This window comes from Lactuca virosa, chromosome 5 (genome assembly GCF_052849685.1).
Source record: "Lactuca virosa cultivar CGN04683 chromosome 5, Lactuca_virosa_CGN04683_v6, whole genome shotgun sequence".
NCBI lineage: Eukaryota > Viridiplantae > Streptophyta > Magnoliopsida > Asterales > Asteraceae > Lactuca > Lactuca virosa.
The window spans coordinates 302,143,910-302,163,232 of NC_136430.1; the positions used below are offsets into that span (position 1 = coordinate 302,143,910).

Here is a 19,323-nt window from a genome sequence, read left to right on the forward strand (position 1 = left end):
CTAGAATTGCTCCACCAACATGAGTTATATGCGAACCCGAACAAATGTGAATTGGGAAGAACAAAAATTGCTTATTTGGGACATGTGGTGTCAGAAAAAGGGGTGGCAGTCGATGTCGAGAAGATCAAAGCTGTGAAGTCTTGGCCGCTTCCCACTACAGTCAGAATTAAGGGGTTTTTTGGGGCTCATCGGATATTATCGAAAGGTCATTGCTGGTTATGCTAGAATTGAAACTCCCATGACTGACCAATTGAAAAAGGAGTGCTTCAATTGGAACCAAGAAGCAACTAAAGACTTCACTCAATTGAAAGTTGCTCTCACTCATACGCCCATCTTGGCTATGCCAAATTTCTCGAAGGTTTTTATTGTAGAGGCGAATGCATCGGGGGTAGGAATAGGGGCGTTATTAACACATGATGGGCATCCCATAGCCTACTATGTCTAGGTACTTGGAGTGCGTAATCTACTCAAGTCCATATACGAGAAGGAGCTAATGGCAATCGTCTTGGCGGTTCTCAAATGGCGACATTACTTGATGGGAAGGCATTTCATCATCAAAACTGACCAACGAAGCCTCAAGTACCTAATGGAGAAAAGGGAAGTTGGTCCGGAATATCAAAAGTGGATGTATAAGTTTATAGGATTTGATTTCGAGATTCATTACAAACCGGGACCAACCAATAATGTGGCAGATGCTCTCTCTCGAAAGATGGATACTAGTCCGGAATTGCAAGTGCTTCAGTCAACATGGTCCCTACCCGTGGAAGAGCTAAATGAAGGGATCAAGAATGGCCCGTTCATTAGCCAGGTTAAGTTGGATATAGCAGCTGGTGATAAGCCTCATGAAGGGTACTCCGTGGCGAACGATCGTTTGCTGTACAAGGGCAGGTTGGTAATTCCCTAGAACTCAAAACTAATACCCAATCTTCTAAGGTAATTCCACGACTCGGTTATCGGAGGGAACGCATGTGAGTTGAGGACTTACCAAAGATTGGCTTTTGAATGGTTTTGGGTGGGAATGAGGAAGACGGTCCAACGATACGTGCAAGGCTGTCAGGTTTTCTAAACGCAAAAATCGTCACACACACATCTGGTTGGTCTTCTCCAACCTATGGCAATTCCCGAACAAGTTTAGGATGATATCTCCATGGATTTCATGGAAGGGCTGCCAAACTCGAATGGGGTTAATGCAATTCTTGTGGTGGTTTACCGACTTTCAAAATACTCGCATTTCATAGCTATGAAGCATCCTTTTACTGCAACATCGGTCACAACTACATTCGTTAAGGAGGTGGTAAGGTTACACGGTTTCCTAAGGACCATAATTACACATAGAGACATGGTCTTTATGAGCCTGTTTTGGCGAGAGTTGTTTAGATTGCAAGGGACCAACTTACTCCGGAGCACCGCCTACCATCCACAAACGGATGGTCAAACGGAGATCGTCAATAAATCAGTGGAACTCTAACTTCGATGCTTCATACAAGGGAAACCCCCGACTTGGTCTAAATGGTTACATTGGGTGGAATTCTGACATAACAGGGCTTATCACAATTCCGGAAAGATCACTCCATTTAAGGCCTTATATGGTCGAGACCCCCCACGAGTATTAATGTGGCAACGAGGAGAGACCGCCGTCTCTTCGGTGGATGAACAACTCATGGAAAGAGACGCGATTTTGGATGACCTTAAAGGACATCTTCTCCAGGCCCAACAGAAGATGAAGAAAATAGCAGACAAAAGCCGAACAGAAGTATCCTTTAAGGAAGGAGAGTGGGTCTTTCTGAAACTACAGCCTTACCGCCAACAGTCGGTGACTCAAAGACCCTTCCAGAAGCTGGTTACCCGCTATTATGGGTTGTATTTGACCATTCATAAGATTGGGACCATAGCTTACAAACTCCAACTACCCGAGTCAGCTAGAATCCACCCGATCTTCCATGTGTCCCAATTGAAGAAAACCATTAGGGATCAAGAGGCCAGACCAATGCTACCCGTTCACGTATCTGAAGAAGGGGTGCTCCAGTGGGAACCGAAGATGGTATTGGGAGTGAGGAATCAGATGGAAAAAACGGGACAAAGAATGGAGGTCTTAATCAAATGGAAGGATGTACCGGAGTTCAAGTCCACATGGGAAGAGTTCATGACACTTCAACAAACATTTCCAAATTTTGACCTTGAGGACAAGGTCAATGTTTGGGGAAGGGGTAATGTTGTGCACCCACCATTGCAATACACCTATCAGAGACAAAAGCACAAAAAGATTTCAGCATAAAATGGGACCACAAACAACCACGAGGGCACTACTCCAAATTAGTGGGACAGCAGGGGTATTTTGGGTATTGTGGCAGATCCTCTATTATGCCCATGTTATAATAGGAGAGTGTGTTGTTAGAATGGTCAGGAATAATTTTCTTTAGAAGTTTCTTTTACTTGGAGACCATATCATCTCGAATAGCTATTCCTTTTGGTTCTTTCATTGTTCATGTTATTGTTATGAGCTATGAGCAATATTAAACCAATTATTGCAATCTGTATTTTGGGTTCTTATTATTGATTTCATAACAGTTATGTTCACAACACTAAGCTTACAATCTTGATGGTCACAAAAACATAAGAGGCAAGCAATCAAGAACATGTTCTTACAATCTCAATGTACTTAGTAATTAACAGAAAATAATTATCATTAACACATAAGGTTCTTTTAACAAGCTTAGCATGATAAATAATCAATTCAACATAATCCAAAACCACAAAATCAACACATAGTCATAATATCCTCTACTCTAAATGAAAGTAGGGTTTTTAGTCCATGACTTCAGCTAAAACAATCATAAAAATGAAATTCAACATTGCAAAGATGACGTAAACAAATGAATTACGTAAAGTAAGGATGAATTGCCTTTGATCTCTTTGAAAGCAAGCTTCTAGTCGAATTCTGTAATCCACATCTCCTTAGGGATGTCTTTGGCCTCCAAAAATCAATAAAAACCTCCAACATTTGTTAGGGTTTTGAAAAGAAACGACCCAAATATAGATTTTGAAAAATGGTGCAACACGGCGTGTTTTAGTACCCAACACGCAGTGCTCTTCATTAAAAACGCGTATACGGAAAGGCAATATTTCATCGCAAATTTCCAATGAACACGCCGTGTTCTTCTTTAATTTCTTCTTTTTCTTCAAAATCCAAGATCCAAGCTTCCATTTGCCAATTCCGCTTCCTTTTCCTTCCGAGCCTGTCTTTGTTTCTGCAAAAGAAATTTTAAACTAATTAAGTACCTTTTGTTCAATATTTGAAACAAATGCAACATAAATATTAAGATAATGCATGAATTATACGATTAAATATGGCAATATCACCTATTTCTTTCAAGGCATCCAGCTCCAACGCTTTTCCCTTGCCTCTTCTTTTTTGCTTTGTCCATTCCCATCAGTTGGGGAGTGGTGACACTTGAATGGGGTTATCATCGTTGAGGTCGAAACCAACACAAGCATCCGATGTACTATGATCGGATTTGGAAGTTCTTGACCGTTTTGAGCCACTATCGATGTGGTCATCACTTGTTTTTAATTTTCCCATTTTTTGTTTCCTTTGACTAGATTCAAAACTTCAAAAAACATGAAAGGCTTCTTTTGCTCTTTTGGTAAATGTTAAAATCTTTCTCCAAAATCACATCGTCACTTTGGCCGCTTTTCCATTGTCGTTTCATGTTGTTATACAAATCATTAAACAACATGATTTCTTTATTCATCTTTCTCCATTTTCGAGTAGACTTGATGTTTCGAATGATATGGTGGTAGGTTATTTCCTTTGTGAAACCTAGCTCTGATGCGCATCCAAAAACGGTCATGTTTTTGGTTCGCTCCCGTCATCAGATCTTCTGAAACGTCAATCCATGATTGTGCCAATGCTAACACTTCTTGGGGTTCCCATGTTTTAGCATTCGCCTTGTCTTTTCTTTTATTTTGTGGTCAAGCGAGTTGAGTTTCTTGAACAAATTCGGGTTCTGATTCGGAAATGGGTGTTTGTGGAATAAATTCAGGTTGGGAAACAAAATCAAAAGGATCAAAATCTGGGTCGAGTTGTTCTTGTGTTTGTGTAGGTCGTTGTGGATGTGAGATATGTTGTGGATAATAGGGAAGCATACCGCCGTAGTGGTAAAAAGGAGGTGAATAAATCAGTTAATCGTATGAAGGTCTTGGGGTTGTGGTGTTTCTAGTGGGTGTTTTTTGGTTGGTAGGCTTTTTGGAGGATGACATTTTCAAAGGTTTTGGAAACAAAAAGATGGTAAAATGTGAAGTGTTTGTGAGTTAGTTTGGTTAAAAATGTTATGTATTTATAGAGTTAGTAAAAAAATGAAATTTTGAATGTTTTTGACCATTCCAAACGGTAATATGGCCAGCCAATCAGACTCAATCATCCAATGCTCCCTTTTACTACCGTAGTTAGTCCCTAGACATACCCTAATCGCATTCAAGGGGCGGTGTTCGGGATTATGTTATAGCAAAGGTGCGATAGAGGCCATAGCCACTCCTACGAGACATCCAACTATCTGTAGTCAAACATATCCTACCTTTTTACATCAAATGAAAAACCTCTTCCTTTTCATATTCAAACATTTTAAGGATATATTTTGTAAAATTAGTTCTCCAGAGTACTTTAAATTGTGGTTGAGAAATGCTTGAATAATATCTATAAGGAAATAACAGTTACCTTCAAAAAAAAAAGAAGGAAGCTTGTCTATTACAAACATATAACTTAATGCATACCTATTAGCTTTTTGGTTGAACTTTATCCAACCATCTTATTGGATTGAAAAGTTATTTGTATTTGATTATCCACAAGCAAGGCCTTGTAAGCAATACATAGTTTCATATGTGTTCTAAGACTACTAGTACCATGTTTATAAGTACTAGAAAAGTATTCTATACCATAATATTTACCCATACTTTTATCTGCACCTATATCATCTTTAAAGTTCTCATAGTGTCGCGAAAATTCATATCTTTTTTTACGTTACCTACATTTGAATTGTGATTATGAGGCGTTATTATCTTTCATGACGACTTCTGTATCATCCAAAAATTTAAGATGAAAAATTTCGTTTCAATAATAAAATCACCAATCAAACATGTTCATAAATCCATAAGGAAAACAAAGTATATCAATCATACATCCCCAAATACATCAGAGTCAAGGAAAGTGGAAATCATGGTGTATGTGTGCGATGCGATCATCCTGAGCTCTTTCCGGAAGGACCTGAAACATAAACTGAAAACCGTAAGCACGAAGCTTAGTGATTTCCCCAAAATATACCGCATACCGTACATATCTGCCAGCTTAGACATGTGACGAGTCTATTTCACTCCCGAGTCTACTTCACCCCCGAGTATATTTCAACTCATGTGTCGGCCCAAATCCGTACCGGGTCTATTTCACCCCCGAGTCTATTTCAACTCATTTGTCAACACAAGGCTCTGCCGGGTCCATTTCACCCCACATACGTATAGCAAACAGGCACACATGCTTATAACATATACAACAGGAGTTACAAATACCACAAGCACATAACATATCCTTGTGTCCTAAAGTATAGTGAGCAAACTCACCTCAGTCTGCTGACAGCTAAGCAAATGATCGGGATGCTGAATTGGATAATCCCTACGCTAGATAACCAAATAATGATCCCAATTAATAATTAAACCATATAACCTTAACTAGGAATCTAGTTTACTTGTCCAATACCCAGGGTGAAAGACCATTTTACCCTTTCCTTAATTGGCCCAAAACTAAGGCCCAACCTAATGGCTCCAAAAGCCTAATATTACCCAAATTCCTAAATGAGGCCTAAAGCCCATTATGGGCCCAAACCCAAGAAGGCCCGAAGCCAAACAATGGACCAAAGTCAGAAAGATTATTGGCCCAACAAGGCCCAAAACCCTAATAGTCCAAATATGGCACAAATAGAAAAAGTCAACAAATTTCAAGGTTGCTGAGTATGCCTGGCGTACTCAGACTTACGCCCAGCATACACCATATTTGGCCAGTACGCGCGGCGTACGAGCTGGTTAGGCACATCGTACGCTGCAACAAGACCAAATTGCCATTAAGTGCTTAATCAACTAAGCCATTAAACCAAATTCTCAGATCTTATCCTAAATGATGTCTTAACACGTAAAGTTGGAAGCTTTACACCCTTTCTTGACTTAATGGGACCCAATACTCAAAAAGAACCATAATAATAATACTAAATCATGCATGGTCCAAGATAACTCATCAAGATTGCATCTTTATGAACAAGGGACCTCACAAATGCCATGTTCTACCATCCCTAGTTTCTGGAGTAGCTCATACTCTCAAACATGGCTTAAAGGATCATAAAAAAAACATAAAAACAAACCCTAACTAGATTTATCAAGAGAACCATCAAGTTAAGAGATTTATACCTCCAAAAGCTTGCAAAGTTGATGAAGATTCTGGATCTTCAAGCTCCAAGTCCACCAAAGCTTCACCTCCTTCAAAGGATCCAAAAACACCACAAGATAACAACAATGGCTCACAAACACACAAATAAAGGCTAGGGTTTCGATCTTAGAGTTTGGAGAGGTGGTGGCTGGTCATAAGAAACTCCCAAAGCAACTTATGGTGTTTAAAAAGGGCACAAACCCTAAAAATTAGGGTTTGCCCTAGCCAACCGTACGCCCCGCGTACCTACACGTACGCCCCACATACGTGGGTGCCTCTGCGATCCAGACTAACGAGCTAGTACGCCCAACGTACTCATAGAGTACGCCCAACATACTCAACTAGTGACCTAATTGCAAGGATTTTTAAAATGAAGGGCTTAAAGGGAAAAACCTGAAATGTAGTGTTACAATTTCAACATCCATCGTTTCATTATCTCTCAAATTAAACGATTGAGAAATCTAGCAATTTTCAAAAACATAAACATAAGTAGTATACAATATTAATCCCTTAAATTTTAATGTTAAAAATTAAAATACATGTATACAAAGAGAACAAAAAGCACCACAACTACAGAAAAAGCCAACTACAGAAAAACAAAATGTTAAAAAAGTCAAAGTGAACCGTTCCAACTAAAATCCAATAGTAGCAGAAAACCCAAAACACATTATGTTTCTAATAAAATGTTCCAACACAATAGCATCAAAAGGAACTTTTTCTTACATAGACCAACAAATATGGCCACATGGGGATCAAAATCCATGAAGACATCATTAGCAAGGGCATGTGATTAAGATCATAAATGGACTAAAATTAGACGTGCAACATGTAAAAGGATGTGGAACCTAAATATTCAAATGTAATTGAATAAGTGGATGAAAACACATAGCAAAAACAAAGAATCCATTCATGTCAAATGGTTGGCCAGACCCCATATGAAAACTGAAAAATGATGTAATTCTCTTTTTTGATTTGTTCTAGACCCGCACATAAGAGACCTAAGATGTCATCACAATTACAAATTGATATAAACATACAAACACACAAAAATCAAATATCATCACAGCTAACTGATGTCATATAAGCATAAAAATACATAGAGACACAGCGAAAGAAAGTAAGCTTCATACCTAATTATTAGCTGACACTGAAAATGAAAAGAGGGGCATGCTTAGGCTTCGGCTTGCCATATGGTTTTTGAATAAAGGCAGAATGTTGGACTGGCTTTTGGATTAAGTTGGTGTTTCCTATTGTTTTTACTTAAACCGTTTAACCCGAATAAGTTGTACGGTTTTTAGTTAACTGAATAAGCGACTCGAAAATCAAATAGCCCAACACAATTATCTCATTTCTTATTATGTTCAGACGGTTTATTCAGTTTTGTTTTTTTTCACACCCCTAGGTTCTAGTGGAGCACATTGCTAATGTGTCCATTATCTGATCCAAACATTGTGTTGAAAATCCAACTTACCATTCACAAACGTATGATGGTTTTGTGTGAATCGTTTGTAGTTGTCAACATTTACCATTTTAGGATTATTGTTAAATACATGTGTTCATAATTACCATCAAATTACTTAGAAATTGATTATCTCTATATTAAAATTATGATAATGAAACAACAATGTAAAATACATTCATCCATACATCATTAGATATATGTGAAAGTTGATAAACTAGATTATATTAAGACCATCTCCAACTTTAAATCATTTTGAATTCTACAATGGTGTAAAGATGGTGCTAACTATGTTTTATCTCCAAATTTACACCACTTTTATACACTATTTCTTACACCAAAAAATATATTACACAATATAATATTTTTCTAGTGTTATATACATTGTCAAAATTACCCTTCAACTTATTAAAAATTTTCATATTTATTTCCATCAATAAGTGCCTACAATTAATTGAGAAAATTTTCACCATGTGATTGAGTAAAACCTTATGGTTCTTGAAACAATGGATTGTAATACGCCAAAAGTAATACACGATGACCCATACGTCCCAATGATTCAGATCACAATGGAAGGTGTTAAAACAAGAACAGTCGGAACTCCAACAAACCTTTAGATTGAATATGATACACGTAAAGTCAATCTTGATGTAAGATCATGGAACACTATCTATAATACCATACCATATTATGTATATAATATGATCAAAAATTTTACTTTATCCAAGGAGAAGCTTAATACAATGATGGTAGCATATGATGGGACATAAGAGCTTAGGCCTAATCTGGAAAACAACCTTAACTGAAGTATAAATACTTTATTGCTTATAAGAATTAATCCTTGACTCATAATTTCAATAGATTTAAATTCTTGGTCAATGATATAAGAAAGTTTAAGTTTGGAAATCAAAATCTATCTTAGTCTTAAAGTTCCTTGACTCATTAGAACAATGAGAAACTGAATTCAACAGAAAGATGATTGTCATTATCATTACTCTAAACGCGTCAACCTTGAGTATTCTCACTAGACATTCCATTTATTAACTATACTTTGACATGTGCTCAGATTGAAGACTATAGAGGATTTTTGTAGAAATTGAATGGTAACCTTGAACTATGTTTTAATTACTAATTGATGCTATATATCTTATTTGATAGTTAAACTTGTTTTGAATTTTGGGACACATGTTTTTCTGTATTTTAAAACTCTAAAATTGATTTGGTTAAAAATCAAATAATTTAAAACTTTACCTTGGCAATGGGTGTTTCAATTTGGTATCAAGGTATGAGTTTAAGTGAACTATGTATTAGGATTAGTGCGTAGACTTTAATTATAGGTATCTATATGAATTTGGAAATTCTAAGGTGGTTGACCTTAATTTGGAAAGTGAGATTTTATGTTTCTAGGTTTCTAAATGTTTAATTATTATATTAGTTCTAGCATGTAAATTTCTCAGAATAGGTGCTAGAAATTAAAATTTGAAAGTAGAAAAGAATGAATTGAGATCGAATGGCGAAGTAGAATGTGTACAAATTATATTGAATTATATCCAAACTGGGAAGCTTGAAAAGATTTGGTTTCGACCTTAACGAGTAACAATATTTTGTAGCAAAGGTGAACCAGTGAGAAGTAAAGAGTGGAATGAGACTCCAAAAGAATAAAGACAAACAACTAAAGATCCCATTTAGTTAAAGAATGTGAAGGATAATTTCTTACCTACATTCCTTACAAGACTATTATTCATGTTGTTTTCTTTAGGATGACTCTTTTTGCGACATCTTTAAGGTACAATTCGAATGATTCGAATGTTACATATCCTTTTAGTATTGTTGGCATTTTAGGATATGATGAGAATGATTATGGTATTATCAATTTATAGTCCTTTCAAATCTATTATCATATACCGAGTATAATTCGGGAGGTATCAATCTATTTATCTTTTGATAACATTATTAAGTTTATCCTAAATCAATGCAAACTTTGTCATTCCCTTTATCTTGCCTTAAATCTAAACTTTATAGTAATTATGAGATCATCTAACTTGTACTCATTCAGATGATATGAGAGGGGACTATCATAAAAATGATGACAAAGCTCGAGTTAACCTATTCTTTAGTGATTGACATAGTCTAGTTGACTAATAGAACATGATGTGTTTAAAATTCTGGATTATATCTTGAAATTTTATAATTGCATATAGAACCCCTAGAAAAGAGAGGATGTCCGGAAAAGGACAAAATATGATAATAACATTCAGAATTGTTAATAAGAAAATATAATTTGACATAGAAGAAATAAAACCTAAATTTAAATTTAGTGAAATGAGAAGTGTATATAATGATTTAATATAACATAATAGAATACATGAAGATGATATATAACTTGCCTTATAAATATACTTAAAAACTACAAGAATTCATATGAATTATCTTTTTTTTTTCTTCTAAAAAAAGAGTAAGTTATAATATAAATAAAATTCATATGATTTAAGACAGTAAAATAAACATTATGAACCGGTATTTGATAACCGTGATCGATGATCTCTTGAAATGGGAGTAAGTTCATAAATGAAAAGTACTTGTAATATATGAAGTATTTTCTAATAAAAAGTTAATTATAATACAATTATGAGATTAACTTATTAGAATTGAATTACAAAGAGTTGAATATCTAAAATAAATGTTGGACAAATATAAGAAAATTATATACACATACATACAAAGTCTAAAATATTAAGAATAATGTAAGATAACAAAATGATTTGAAATGATAAAATAAGAATATATGTTATCACGACATTTATAAAAAATCAATTATATTACAAACTGATTTAGCGAGATATTCTTTTAAAAATATTGCAAGAAGTATAAAGATGCATATAAATGTATAACATGGAAATAACATTTTAAAGAAATAATTTTATGAAAACAACATTTACTAGAAATAAAATGTTATTAAATAAATTCAAATTACTTTCTTAAAGAAAAATGCGAAAATGAGGTAATTAGAAGATGATAATTTCAAATTAAAAGTTATTATAAAAGTATAATGTATAATCTTAAACTTCATCATCATGGTTCGAAGAGTTTTAAAAATCATGGAAATAAAACAAATGTTAATAAATAGTTTGAAAAACTATAATTTAATTGAATATTAAGCTAGGTTAGAATAAACATATGGGATCTTATAAATATAAAAAGTTAATTTAGATGGATAATAAAGGTAAAGGTATATATCATTACTACATCAACTGAGATATAACCTTCTCATATCTAGCTTGAAATTTTAATCCAGGGTTTGTACTTGATTCCAAATCCAAAATTCTATTTTCTCATTGTTAATTGTTAAATCTAGTTTTAGTTGTAGCATTTAAACTCCTATAACTTCATGGAATCTAACCCTAATTGATTATTGTGGAGTTTGATGGGATTTTTAGGTTTCTAAATCCCCATCAATGGTGAAATCATGTGTGATTTTGTTAGATTGATTTTGATGATTAATTTAATTTTGTTTTAATGATTTGAAAACATGTCTTAACTTTGATATTCATTAATTATCAAGGGATTCACCATTTAGATTCACTAATTAAGTATAATGTTGATCTAGGGATTCAATTACAAACTATGGAATTTTGAATACAGAGCCAATGTTTTTTAATCTTTTATTGATGGAATTTACTATGACGGGAAGCATGCACTAGATTATGTGGAAGCTTGGATTATTGATGAATGAATTTTATGGAAATGGAGTTGAGATTTAGTTGAGGTAAATCAAGTTTTGACTTGTATCATCTCCGGAATCTCCCTTTCCAAGACATGAATCCAATGGAATTAAGGTAAATCATGTTTTGAGTTGTCTCATATCTAGAATCTACATGAGATTCCCCCATAGTTCTTATGATGTTGAAATGCTTTCTCCATTCATTCAAGAATAACAGAGGATTTTATTGAGATGAAGGAATGATATTAAGGGTTTGTTAAGTCCTTAATACTCATTGGTGAAGTTTTATATAGTTTTGGAGCAATATGAGCAATGGATGTTTCCTTTAAAGTAAACACTCAAATTTTACACGTGCTTGTGTAAATATACACAAATGTGTAAATGTGAAGGCACAATTTACATGACTATGTAACCTTATGTAATGTTCCAAAATGATTTTTAAAGTATGATCTCTAAGAACTTGACCTCGAATTGTTCCCCCAAACTTCCATATAGGGTTACAACAATCAAAATGAGACAAAAAAACAGCGATCCGCTCAAGGGTATTTGGGTATTTTGTAACTTTTTGAATATATCATTAGATGCTATATAAGAGATCCTTTGAGTATTAAAGAAAGGTAAATTATCATTACAATCGATCGATGTGAGTTTATAGGGAGTACATTTCCTTATATATATATATATATATATATATATATATATATATATATATACTTTGTTGCTTTGATTGATTTGGTTTATATAACTTTCCTTATGTGGTAAATGCCTATTTTATATATATATATATATATATATATATATATATATATATATATATATATATATACATACAGACACATACATACACACACACAGACACACACACACACACACACACACATATATATATATATATATATATATATATATATATATACTGTTTTCACATTGGCTGAAAGTTATTTTTGGAAAGATGTCTTGATGATCTGAAAATGTTTTTGAATTTATATATGCATTCATTTAGGTTAGGAGTATGAGGGTGTCACCCTTGACATCCACACATGGTCTGACAGTTACGTTGATAGTAAGTAAACTTCTTGATAATCCTTATTATTCACAAGTAATGTTAGTTATCCCTTGTTTGGTACTTCTGTGATGGTTCACGAGTCACCTAGTATTAAAGTTGTGTGGGCTTGGGCTATTTATGTTTGGAATACGATTCTTCTTAAATAATTCCCCAAATGTATGTTTAGAATACGATCTTTCATATACAAGACCTAAATAACCATAAAAAGGTCAGATTGAAGTTTATGAGTTTGACTTGGGAATGGGCGAAATGCATAGTGTATTATTAGTAGTATACATTAACTTAATTATCCCATTTGATTTTGTTGAATCTTAAAAAGATTATTGGTATTGTTAACTAAACAATATTAGCTTATGTTGGATTTATTGAATTGTTTGATATGGTCAAACTTTCATCTTGGATTACAGGTTATTAAGCCCTTTACTTTGGAATTATGGTTTTCTAAACCGCTTTCGACTTTGTCACATGATGTTGACTTTGGATTCTGGGTTAGTACACATTTTGACTTAGTATTATGGGCTATTAATACTTTTGAATTTGGATTTAGATTATTATGCCCTTGATATTATAATGATACATTTTGAAACTTTGATCATTTTTAATTTATTTATAGGGTTAATATCGAGTATGATGATTGTTAATATCATTGATCTAAATAAGTCAACCTTGGGTATTTTCACTAGGTATTTCATTGCCTTAATATACTTTGAAATGTGCTCAGATTGACAACTATAGATGACTTTTGTAGTAGATCGTAAAGATGTTTTTGATGGCCACAAATTGTATGGTAACCTTTGTTGGTCATTTTAGTGTTACCATACATTTTTTTGTAATTGAACTAATATGTGAGCTAATGGGTATATAATTTATACTCTATATTATATGTTTGGTGAGTGTGGAGTGCACACATATAAAAGATCAAATTATAAGCTGGTACAAAAAAATGGCAGGGGTCAAGGGGGTCGTGTTCCCTTGCATGGTCCTAGGAGCAGCGCCGGTAGCAGGGTCCAAGGGGGAGAGCCATTAAATCTGTGACTTACTTAGCTAATTTAGAAGACAAATCTAATGGATTATTATGGTAATATTGATTAATCTCGTTAGTTTTGGAAACCTGTGATTATGCCATTAAATTCGTGATTTACTTAACTAATTTAGAAGACGGAAACCCTAATTGTCAAGTATAAATGAGGCTCCTCTATTAAGAAATTTCGTGTCCTTCTCAAATCTCTTCCTTCTCTAAACCATCTCATAACTCTCTAGCGATTTGGTTTATGTTTCTATACACAGATTTGTGAGTGTCCCTTTGGATTATCCTAAACTAGAGTTCGTGTAACCCGAGCGTAGGGTAGAAATATCAGTTCAGAAAGCGAACTCATGTGATCCATTAGGAATATTGATTTCCACCATTACCCTATTAGATCCTAACAATCGAGCTGACGTTTCCTGTCTGTTGGAGATGGTTAAATCAATCCACGAGTTGGCAACAAAGTTCATCAAACTGGACAAGTTTGAAGGCAATGGTTTTAGGCGTTGTTAGAAGAAGTTGCACTTCATGTTGACCACTCCGAACCCTGCGAATGTGTTGAGTATGCCAAGGCCTGAGGTGTTTGAAAATGAGACATTATAAGAAACCAAGAAGATGATCGACTCCAGTGCAACAAACCATATATTCAAGGATGAATGATGTTTAAAACATTAACACCGCTTAAAGATAGATCTGTGTTGAGCATGGGAGACGATTCTTTTAAACCTATTTGTGGTGTCAGCGTCGTTAGTCTTGAATTTACTTCTGGAAAGATTGTTAGCCTTTTTCATGTTTTGTTTGTTCATAATATTCGAAAAAATCTTGTTAGTGGTAGTTTATTGAATTTTGATGATTTTAACTAGTTTATGAATTGGATAGGTATATCCTATCTTGAGGTGGAATATTTATTGGTTTCAGATATTTGAATAATAGTATTTTTGTTTTGAATGTTATTAATAAGTTATTACATGTTCAAAGTTAGGATTATATGTCATCCTCTTCCAAAATTGATGACTTTATACTTTGACACGCTAGATTTGGCCATGTCAACTTTAAAAGGATGCATGAAATGTCAAAAGATGGTGATAGATGCCATTTTTTGAATCTTTTAGGATAGTTTTTACTAGAATTTTGCATCATATTTTATGTCATTTGCATGTAATTAGTCTAAATAATGTTCAACTCATGTCTTTCGTCGGAATTCCTATACTACTAGCCTTTTGATGTCATTTTCTGATAATTCGAGTGGAGCGATACTTTTGGAGCAGTTGGAAGCATATTTAGGGCCAAAATGCAGTTGGAACTGAAGGAGGATGCTAAGGAATGATTTAGAATGCTTAAACTGCAGAATTGCGACTGAATCGTGTCGAAAAGCCAAATATGCGATCACATTTGTTGATCGAGGATTATTAAGGTCGAAAAAGTCATCATATAGAAAAATCACATAAGAATGCGATCGCATTTCCTTGATTCTGCAATCTCATTTCCATGACAAAACTAAATAAATGTCGAAAATAGCGTTGTACTTCATTAACTGATAAATCTGGAGATTTTGAGAAAAAATGCGATTGCATTTTTATGTATATGCGATTGTGGTGTTGGCTAACTTGCTCCGGAAGCTTCTGACATGCATATAAATATAACCCCTCTGATCAGATTGAACCCGAGACTAATGTCATCTATCACCCCTCTAACATGCATTTTTATAACCCCTTTGAGGGGGTTAGTGAATTTTTGATTTTTAATTCTTGTTAATCTGATAATCTTGCTAGAGGTTAATCATTCCAACTAATTAGTTAATAGAGTCCGCAATTGTTCTTGTCAACCGGTAATAAGTAACAATTATCAGATTGGTTCCGTGTTGGGATTTAACTCCGATATAAACTGAAATTTCATATCTTTATGCTTCCAAGCTTGTGAGAAGTATTGGGTATTGCTGAGAATTTTACACAGATCCTAATGCAACTCTTTTCTGATCTTAATTAAGAGTTAGTTTAATCAGACAGTAAAAGTTTGGGTTAAATAAAGAGCTTGTTTTGGTTAATTTAACTAGGTAAAAGAGATTATACTAGAGCTTGTTAGTCTTTTCAATACCAGATTAGATAGTATGCATTTTGAATAACCAGATCTTGGCTGATTGCATGACTAGGAAAATCGCAGCAGAGCTAAATTCGTTTTTTATTACTGATTTCATTTACTTAATTTCACTACGATTTTTAGTTTTAGTTTTAAATCAAAACCCCCCTTTATTATTTTCTGTTAAATGACTACTATGTGTCTTGCGTAAAGAGGAATTGACCGTTAGACTGTATCCCTGAGGATTCGACCCTGCTTCCCTGTGCTATCCTTTAGTGTAACCAAGCAGTGAAATTATTATTTTCTTAACTCGGATGCGACAGCGGTTTAACAAATTGGCGTCGTTGCCGCAGACACGATGCTTATAATAGTTTGTATGCCAAGAACATTTCGTATAGGTACACCTCTATTTTTTGATCCAGAAGTTGAGAAAACTGCAAGAAAACTAAAGAAAGAAGCATCAAAACAAAAAAATCAACTGGTTTCTTCAGTTCATCATCATCATCATCCTTACCTCCAGTAATCACCACACCACAAGGCAGTCCCTTGTGGAATGAATCAGCCCCTAATTTTTCATCATTCCCAAAAGTACCACCATCACTACCTTCCCAAATCCCGTTTAAAACATATTCTCCAACACCCTCTGAAATTTTAGAAACGCCAGAACCTTCAGAACCCAACTCCCCAAAATCAGCCATGAGTGGAGAGAAAGCAGAAAAGACTCTCAGAGAATGGGAAACACAAGAAGTTAATAACAACCTTTCTACATCACTTTTCTAGAAGCCCGAAACTTCGAGCTTATATCTGGGCTAGGCTGATACATCTTCTTCCTACGTTCAGAGGCTTAGAAAATGAAGACCACATAAATTTCTTCGAGAATTTCATGTGGTATGTTTTGGAATGAAGCCACATGCCATTACTGAAGACCAGATAAAGCTAAGGGCATTCCCCTTTTCACTTTAAGACTTAGTGAGAGAATGGTTGTACAAGCTCCCATCCATATCGATAACCACGTGGACTGCACTCGCAAAGTTATTTTTAGAAAAATATTTTCTGGAAATACGAGTTTCGAGCATCCACACAGAGATCCTTGGTATCGAATAATGAAGATAAGAAGCAAAACATACATATTGGGAGAAATTCAAAAAGATGTTGGTTCGGTGCCCACAATATGGGATAAGCGATTATCAGTTGTACAACTGTTTCTACGAAGGCATAGTGATATGACGCTAAGAGAAATTCAAGAACAAATCGAAATGTTGGCTATTGAGTGAAAACATTATGGTAATGAAGACGAATGGTATACTGACCAGCCACAAGGTGTCAAAGAAGCCAACTCGCATCATCCGGAAGCTTAGATTTCATAATTAACAAAAGCAGTTCTACTAATGACAAAGGAAAAAGCAGCTGCGAAAAACCAATGTGGAATTTGCTGGAAGACGAACCATCCTACTGATATGTGTCCATTACTGAAAGAACACACTACTTCGGTAAAATCTATTGGATGGTACCATTAGAAAGCTTTTTGTCAGCAAAATAATCAAGGCTGGAACGGTAATTTTCAGCAGTAACAACAATTTCAGCATCCATCTGGATTTCAGCAGCAGTCAAATTTTCAGCATTTGTAGAATTTTCCGAATCAACAGAGTTTTTAAAATCAGAATTCGCATCAACAATTTGGCAACTCTAGCATGCCCATGGAAGATATAGTAAATTTCCACGAACACCCTTGCGTTCCAGAATGAAACTAGGACTAGTATCAAGAATATCCAACAACAGGTGTCTCAACCTGCCACTTCTGTGGGTCGGTTGCAATCTCAAGGAAAGTTACCGGGGAACACTGAAAAAACAACCCGAAGCATAACGTGAGCACGATTACCTTGAGAAGTAGGAATATTTACGAAAATCCAAGCAGATCTGAACCAGAAGAGGAAGTTGAAAAAGAATTTGAAGTAGTTTTGGGTGATAGCGAAGCTAAAAAGGTGGCAGAAAAAGAGATTCCCAAGCAGCCCAAGCAAAATCTGGAAGAGTACAAGCCACTTCCACCATTCCCATTACAACTGAGAAGCATAAAGCGCGAGTGAGAGGACGATGATATCATGGACACCTTTCGTAAGGTGAATGTAAATATTCTACTTTTAGATATAATTAGAGATGTTCCTTGCTATTCCAAGTTTTTAAAAGATTTATGTGTTACTTAGAAAAAACTAAAAATTAAAGAAATAGTTAAAGCTGGTGAAAATATTTCTTCCATTTTACAAAAAAGGTTTTCCCCCCAAAGTGCAAGGATCTAGGAATTTTCTCGATTCCTTGTAAATTGGGAAACCTTACTTTTTCAAATGTGACGCTTGATTTAGGTGTATCAATCAATGTCCTTCCACTATCAGTTTTTGAAAAATTAAAATTAGGAACTTTACAAAAGACCAGGACACTCATTCAGTTGGCAGATCACTTGACAGTACAGCCAAAAGGTGTATTGTATGATGTTCTCGTCTAAGTAGATGAGCTTATTTTTATATTATGGATATGGGCGATTTAAATGTATCAGATAAAAACTCAATTATTTTGGGAAGACCCTTACTAAAAACTGCTAAAACAAAAATTGTTATTTTGGCTGGTACACTTTCATTGATATTTGATGGGGATGTGGTCAATTTTAAAATGAATGATGCTGATTTTACTTTTGATAATTTTATGGTATTTATCTGGGTACCAACAATTCTTTATCTAAGGACTGCTTTGAGATTTCTGATATTTCCGTGGAAGATTTCTTTTTAGACAAAAACTTATATGATAATACATTAAAGGAGGTGAAATGGAAATGCATCATTTTAAGCTTGGGGAGGTGGTTAGTGTAATTTTTTTTTTGCAAACTTATCAAAAATCTTCCACGGAAATATCAAAAATCTTCGTCAAAATCAGAAATTTCTGCAAACTTATCAGGTATATTCATTCCTAGTTACACCTTTTTGTTTTTACATGCATTATTGACCTATTCATTCCTTTCTGATCATTGAGGATAATGCATCATATTAAGCTTGGGGAGGAGATTAGTGTAAAAATTTGCATTTTTAGTTAAAATTTTTAAAAATTTTCAGCTTTCCAGTTAAAATTTTCATGTTTTATTTTTGCTATTTATTTTCTTTTTTGCATTTGCATATAAAAAATCGAAAAAAATCCAAAAATATTTTATGTTTATGTTTTTACTTTACTGCATTCATTAAAAAATCCAAAAAAAATAAATTATTTTTAGTGTTTATTTTCTACATAAAAAAATGACAAAAAAATCAAAAATTTTTGAATAAAAACGCTACATGATATGATGACATTCTTGTATTTGATAGCTTTGTATAAATGAAAAATAAAAGTACGTCGAGATCGGATGAATAGTGGTATGTTCAATAATAGTTCCCATAATTAGGAGTTACAAAACACCGTGATCTGAGACGCCAAATGTAAAAAATAAAAAGAGTGGCGTACTAAAACACTACGTGAGCGGTAATAGCAGTTT

The 19,323-nt window shown here is 34.3% G+C and overlaps 1 protein-coding gene across 1 annotated transcript; it reads left to right on the forward strand.

Moving 5' to 3' along the window:
- The first annotated feature begins 238 nt into the window (after nucleotides 1–238).
- Nucleotides 239–2,275, forward strand: LOC145112979 (uncharacterized). The gene is made up of 3 exons (XM_079049089.1): nucleotides 239–358; nucleotides 446–888; nucleotides 1,543–2,275. The coding sequence occupies exons 1-3, from the start codon at nucleotides 239–241 to the stop codon at nucleotides 2,273–2,275; spliced, it is 1,296 nt and encodes a 431-aa protein (XP_078905215.1).
- Nucleotides 2,276–19,323: the final 17,048 nt, after the last annotated feature.

Excerpts from the sequence above, each read along its gene's own strand:
- LOC145112979 (XM_079049089.1), top strand. The coding sequence starts at position 239 with ATGACTGACCAATTGAAAAAGGAGTGCTTCAATTGGAACCAAGAAGCA. Across the intron at positions 359-445 it reads CTATGCCAAATTTCTCGAAG|GTACTTGGAGTGCGTAATCT; the intron begins GTTTTTATTGTA and ends TACTATGTCTAG. Across the intron at positions 889-1,542 it reads CGTTTGCTGTACAAGGGCAG|GGCTTATCACAATTCCGGAA; the intron begins GTTGGTAATTCC and ends CTGACATAACAG.